The sequence below is a fragment of the Triticum urartu genome, chromosome 3A (assembly GCF_056163025.1).
Source record: "Triticum urartu cultivar PI428250 chromosome 3A, HENAU_Tu73, whole genome shotgun sequence".
NCBI lineage: Eukaryota > Viridiplantae > Streptophyta > Magnoliopsida > Poales > Poaceae > Triticum > Triticum urartu.
Window position 1 is genome coordinate 533623128 of NC_141875.1, and position 6691 is coordinate 533629818.

The window sequence follows — 6691 nt, forward strand, 5'->3', positions numbered from 1 at the left end:
TTATCATTCTTTCACCCGCGCGAACATTATCAATGATGGTTTCGAAAAGCGCCTTGAATCGTCCACCCAAAAAGATGGGAAGCCTTGATCGATGAACGTGCCTGGGCCTGGGGTGATCCCCTAGAAGTCACTGTATCTTTACCACCATGACGTCGATGAAAGCTTTCACCCCCACGAAGTACCCCTGTATGTATAAGTGATTTGTCGGTACGTGAGCGACGGAGCTAAAGCCCATTTGTAGTGTTGTATTTCCAAGGCCCGTTGTAGATCTACTGTTCAGGACTGGGCGGCCCAAGCCCTACCTGCCGCACGTGCTGCGTGGTTGGCTTACCGAGAGCTGATCCGAGACCGCGTGGACGTTGGTGAGGCTGGAAGAGTGCGAGCGAGCGGGAAGTGATGCTGAGCAGGATCTGCATAACCACGGCGTGATCTTCGAGCTCGGCTGCTAACTAGAACTAGGGGTTGTTCAGGTCTGAGTCAAAGCTTTGTTTCGCGTGCACTGCATACGTGCGACGTGCGTGCGAAAATGGTTGGCGACTTCCCTTCCCCATGGAGAGCACGTACAGGGTCGCGATACCTCTTGCTTTTCTTCTCTGCACAAAGAGGTGCTCGTGTTACACGGCGTAGAGTGGTACAATGTCGGCCGTGCATGCTTCCACGGCCTGTCGGTCGCCGGTTAGACGGTCGCTGTCTCCCGTAGACATGCGTCCGGTCGATGCGCCGTGGCGTGGTTTTTCCTAAAGTAAAACAGCCAAGGACCCCCTTGATGTGACAAATTGAAGGGCCCCCTCAATCGCTCTGTCGTTGATCATGTGGAACAAGTGCGCTCCTTTGTTTGGTTATGTGGGCTATGATGATGGCCGCCTAGCTAGATCCGGGCAAGCCGTGGAAACTAGCTAGCTAGACATGGCCGTCTCAGGTCCAAAACTGGAGCTCGCTACATCATCACTAGTAATCTACGCATGCCTTGCTTCACTACATATATATATATAGTAAGTTCTCCCTCCGTAAAGAAATATAAAAGCATTTAGATCATTAGAATAGTGATCTAAACGTTTTTATATTTGTTTACAGAGAGATTATATTTTAACATCTGAAAACCTTTTATTACAAATTTTGACCGAGTGTAGGGGAAATGATCTGTGTCTACAATGGATAGCCGTGGAAGAGAGAAGAAACCAGGCACAGAGGAGGGGACAGACAGACTGTGTGCGGGTCTGAGCGTATAGGCGATCGGCGTGCGTGCCTTCACTTTGCCGGCAGACAGTAACCCAGCTGGTGTACACGTATAGTATTTCTCGTTGCCCAACTGCTCCGCTCCGCCAAAGCAGCGCAGCGCGGCAGTAGTAAAATGCAAGTGCCGAGCGAAGGCGACGGCATAACAGCAACAACAGTCCATCACAAAGGACAAATCACACACAGCAAATTTCCTATTCGCGGCCACATGGACTGCTCGCAGACGCACGGAGCAAAGCCCCCCAACTTAGGCCCTAATCGTCCTCTCACTGACAGTGACCAAAACGTCGGCCACCATCACAAGCCAAAAGTAGCAGCCAAACCATACACATTTCGCGTGTAAATCCTTCCTCAAAGTACACAGAAGCAGAAGCATTCCAATTAATCCATGGTGTGGTTGGTGTACCCAGAACAAGTATCACTCACTATGCATTCCAAAGTACTACATTACAGATGATGACGACGACGACAACAACAACAACAACAGTATCACTTCATTTGAAGGTAAACTGTCAAGAAGAAGAGAATTAACCCAATCTAGTTATCCACCGAAGACCCATCCATCGATTCTTACAAAAGAATTGGGACCTCACAGGCCGAGTCCCAAGCCATATATCTACAACCCCAACATTTCATTTTCATTTCATTCCATTTCAGCCTCTCTCTGATGATCATCAGCCAGAGCCACCTCTCGCGTTCGGTGATGCTTCAAATGGCACATTCCACGCGCTTCATCAAATGCAAAAAAGAGAAAACCCCATTATACTGCTTGCTTGCTGTAGTATCCTATCATCATCACTCCACCTGCTCGCCGATGAGGTCGAGCCCGACGACCAAGAACGACACCCCCTGGAACAGAAGGAAGTAGAAATGTATGCCCTGAACCGAGAGCAGGCTGCGAGCTGCTGCTGTCAAGAGGAGGAAGGACAATGCTAGTTCTTTCCTGTATAACCTATTGTGTTTCTTCTTTTTAGGTTCCGATTTCAGGTACAATTCCTCCTTTGCTGCTAGGGAGTCGAGGTTGGGCGCGGACCCTACTCTCTGCTGCTTGGATTGCTTCTCGTTCTCGACGAGGGCGACGAGATCGCCCTCCGAAGACCGGCCGGATTTCTTGGTGACGACCCACTCGTAGGCGCTCCCGAGCTGGAACAGGCCGGAGATCATGGCGTTGAACTTGGTCACCGACATGGTGTTCTCAAACAGAAGGTAGGGGACGATGAATGGGAAGGACTTTGGGGCTGGGAGGATGTTGAGCAAGGACATGGTTGCTGGAATGTAGCACACCACCCAGGCAGGTAGCTCTGCTTCAGGAGCAAACATTGTCATTGGAAGTATGACGCAGAAGAGGGTGAATGAATAGAAGGGCAGAATCAGTTTTCGGAGGAGAAAGAAAAGGAATATCAAGTTGAATTTCTTCCAGAACCCAATCTGCAACAGAGTAGGTAATGTCATTCAGTGGTACATAAATATATGGGGCAAACATTTGAAAACTAAGGGTGCTCATCAGTTGTAAGAATGTTGATCAAAACGAATTCGCGCATTTTTACAAACCACATAGGCCGATTGATTTTCCAGACTAATAGAGTTTGCCCAAAATTTGATAGTACTGTGTGATATTGACCAAATAAACTTCATTGCAATTTGCAAAATGTGAGGAGGCAATACATAAATGATGACCCTTGGTAAGAAGGGAATTTATCAAAGTGAGCGAGTCAAAATGTAAGTCCAATTATAAGATTAAAATAGAACCATTAAACAATATGCGAGTTAAAATGATTTTAACTGACCAAACTTCAAGCGGAACAAAGTTCATACAACTGTATAATTTAGTCATGAAAACTTGCAAACATACGTCCTACTTGTGCTTCCTGGGAAATAATCAGCCTTGTAAATATTCATCCTGCGGATGTGACTTGTCATACTAATCAAACTGTACTTAATTAAGCAACTGAATGCAGCTAAAACCTTGTTAACCGCAAGAAAGGGACAAGCCTAAACCAAGTATACTTACAACAGAAGTAAATTTTGAAGTATAATGCAGTTCAACTCATCTTTTCCCCAAAAAAAGACTCATCTTCCAAAATATGCATAAGTTCATACCTTCGATTTGATAATGTCCACAAAGCAGAGTCTAAACAACTGCATCGGACCAGAATGCCACCGATGCTGCTGTTTTCTGTATGCTTCATATGACTCCGGCAATTCGCACTGGCACTGAAAGGGAAATTCGTGTAGCACAGTTTGAATGATCAGTGAAGCTTCGAATACCATACAGAAAAGTCATAAACCACAAGAGAGGTTATTCAAGTACCTCAACGTCGTTAAGATAGAGAAACTTCCATCCCTTTAGATGTGCTCGGACAGCAATATCCATGTCTTCAACTGTCGTTCTCTCCATCCATCCTCCAGAGTCCTCGAGTGCCTTAATTCTCCACACTCCCGCGGTTCCGTTGAACCCGAAAAAATTGAGGAATGCCCCATTAACCTGCTGTTCCACCTCAAAGTGGAAGCACAGATTTATGTTTTGCAGCCTAGTTAACAAGTTCTCATCCTTGTTTACAAAAGACCACCTTGCCTGAACTAGTCCAACATCCTCTTTGCCCTGAAAGTCGCACACGCAGCTAGTCAGATGATAGAACTTTCATGGGCTCGTCATCATTAGATAAGAATGAATGTGAATTTTGAGCTATACCTTGAAATGGGGCACAGTTAGCTTCAGGAAGTCTTCTTGTGGTTGGAAATCAGCATCAAAGATAACAACAAACTCATAGTCTTTCACATAGCTGCAGTTCATGGCAGACTTGAGATTTCCAGCCTTGTAGCCATCACGAATCACCCGGTGCCGGTACAATATCCGGACACCCTCCCGTTGCCATTTCTCAACCTCCTCTCTGATGAGAGCAGAAGTCGCAGCATCATCAGAATCATCGAGCACCTGCACCAAGAAATTCGATCTCGGCCAGTCCAGATTGCAGACAGCTCCAATGGATTGCTGATACACCTGCAAACACGCATACAAATCAAAGGAATGAGCTAAAATTTGATTCAAGATTCATCATAGTTGCACAGATTATTCAATATTTCCCTGATTCAGTATTGTTCAAAATGAAGCCTACCATTAAAAAGAACAAGAACAATAACTAACTTAGGAGCATGAAACATTAAAAAGCATCATTAAACAAACAAGACTATAATGGAGTATTGAATAAGCGGCACCCTCATTTGACAGCAGCAAATGAATTGAATTGGCAGCCGCGTCTAAAATGTGTCTTGGGATGGAAAAGATAGACAAGCATAACTGGGATGTGCTTTAGAAACACTCGAGCACCCCATCCCCCAAAAATGGAACTCTTCAGCCCACATACTCCATTCCGGAATCGAATCTTCAACCAAACAGTTCATGATGACAACACCCAACACTCAGTAGTAGTAGTAGTAGCCATCACGTTAACCAACTAGTAGGAGCTTTGGTCAAAAAACAAGAGAAACCGTTTCAGTCCCAACTTGCAAGCAACACTCCAGTCCAGTCCCCAAAGTGATAGGGGCCAATATTTTGCGTTACTGGCACTGCAGCCAAGATGGATAACCCAATCTCAACTATCCACTGCATCCTATGGCTCTTATCTATCCGCCGGTTAATTTTCGGTCCCGGGATTGCAGCTCAAATCCGAATCTTTCGATGCCTGCGACCACCAATGCGGCGGCCGGCCGGGGCGGCCGACGCCCAATCCCAGGCCGCGACCTTGATTTCACCTTCAGGCACAGAAAAAATGGCAGGCGGAGAAGTGGAAATTCGTTTCTTTTGGTTTTTGCAGCTCACCTCCTTCTCGTTGCACATTGGAATCTGGACGAGCACCATGGGGAACTCCCCCTCCTCCTCCTCCTCCTGGGCGCCGGCCTCGACGTCGTCCGAGCCTTTGCCGTTGCCGGCGGCGGCGGCGTTGGGCACGGGCCTGATCCCCCTGAGCTTGATCCAGAAGCAGCCGAGGCAGAGGATGAGGCGGTCGGCGCTCTGGATCATGAAGAGCACGACGCAGGCGTTGGTGAGGAACTGCAGCGCCGGGCCGAGGTAGGCGGCGCGGGCGCGCATCCAGGCCGCGTAGCCCGCGGCGAAGAGGCCCTCGACGGCCTCCAGGTCGGGGAGCGCGGCGAGGTGCCAGCCCTGGGCGTGCGCGGCGACGTCGGCGGCGAGGAGGAGCAGGGAGAGGAGGAGGGAGGCGCGGATGAAGCCGTAGAGCCTGGTGCGCAGCGCGGGCCTGCCGGCCCCCGGCCCCGGCGGCGCGCCGTCGGCGTCGGCGTCGGAGTCGGTCCGGCCCGCGGCCACCCGCCTGCGCGCGGCCGCCGCCACGGAGAGCGCGGCGGTGGCGGCGCCCGTGAGCTTCCCGGCGGCGCGGTGCGCCTTGAGGAGCAGCACCCAGGTGATCTGGCGCGCGTTCTTGCCGCGGCCGTCCTTGCCCCCCGCGGCGGGGGAGCCCGGCGGCGGCACCTCGGAGATGGCCCAGTCCGGGGTCTGCATCTTGACCACGACGGGCGTCCCCGTCACGCCGCCGGACACCCCTCCCCGCGCCTCCTGCCCCCACCACGGCGCCATTGCCGGCCCCGGACCCCAGATGCCGCCCCCTTGGCGGCTGCGGCTGTGGCTCCGGCCCCCCTCACCTCCTCATCAACACACACACACACACACACACACACACACACTCTCTCTCTCTCTCTGAGGCTAGGCTGGAGCTAGAGGTGGACGGACGCCAAGACGGAAGAAGAGACAGGGGAAGAAGGAAATGGCAGGAGGAAGGACGGGGACGGATGGCAGGCGGGCAGGCAGCAGCAGGATCCCACGCGCGCACGGAGCGTAGCGTAGCGTAGAGTGAGGCGCGGCAGCAGGGAGGAGTGAGGGGAGGAAGATGGAGGAAACAGCTCAGCTCTGAGTAGCTCACCACGTCGCGGCGGGGGATCCAATCCAACTTCCCCTCGGCTCAGCTCGGGACAAGCCGGGCCTTTATACATACACACCCCTACTCTCCCCTATGATTACCACACCGCCGCGAGCCGGGCGCGAGCACCACCGCCACCCCCGTAGAAAAGAGAAGAAAATTCAGAGCTCCTCTGGTTTCACTTTGGCCTCTGGTTCCAGCTGGAGACCAGAGTAGGAGTGGAGGACGGCTTTTAAGCAGCTATCCCTCCTCCATGAATAAATGTACTTCTATCTTATCTCTGTGATAGGTCAAAGATTTATAATTTTGATCAATTTTATAGAAAAGTGTAACCATATGTGACGTCAACTTGATATATTATGAAAGTACATTTCAAAGCGAATCTAATGATACTAATTCAGTGCCATAAATGCGATATTTTTTCTATAAAGTTGATACTGCGGCAAAATCCAGATGTACACTTATTCCGCGGACGGACGGAGAGAGTAGCTCTCGCTCCCTGCCCAACGCTGGGCCCCGTTCAT

General features: G+C 50.5%; 1 protein-coding gene across 1 annotated transcript; it reads right to left on the reverse strand.

Annotated features, from left to right (window-relative positions):
• Positions 1-1593: 1593 nt before the first annotated feature.
• On the reverse strand, positions 1594-6380 carry LOC125544885 (putative xyloglucan glycosyltransferase 7). Its single transcript, XM_048708667.2, has 5 exons — positions 5057-6380; positions 3929-4237; positions 3548-3838; positions 3337-3450; positions 1594-2664 (listed from the first exon to the last, which is right to left on the reverse strand). Exons 1-5 carry the CDS (start codon positions 5825-5827, stop codon positions 2032-2034), a joined length of 2118 nt encoding a protein of 705 aa, XP_048564624.1. The 5' UTR covers positions 5828-6380; the 3' UTR covers positions 1594-2031.
• Between the last annotated feature and the right edge of the window lie 311 nt (positions 6381-6691).

Excerpts from the sequence above, each read along its gene's own strand:
- LOC125544885 (XM_048708667.2), bottom strand. The coding sequence starts at position 5,827 with ATGGCGCCGTGGTGGGGGCAGGAGGCGCGGGGAGGGGTGTCCGGCGGC. Across the intron at positions 3,839-3,928 it reads TAACTGTGCCCCATTTCAAG|GGCAAAGAGGATGTTGGACT; the intron begins GTATAGCTCAAA and ends TGCGACTTTCAG. Across the intron at positions 3,451-3,547 it reads TCTATCTTAACGACGTTGAG|TGCCAGTGCGAATTGCCGGA; the intron begins GTACTTGAATAA and ends TTTCCCTTTCAG.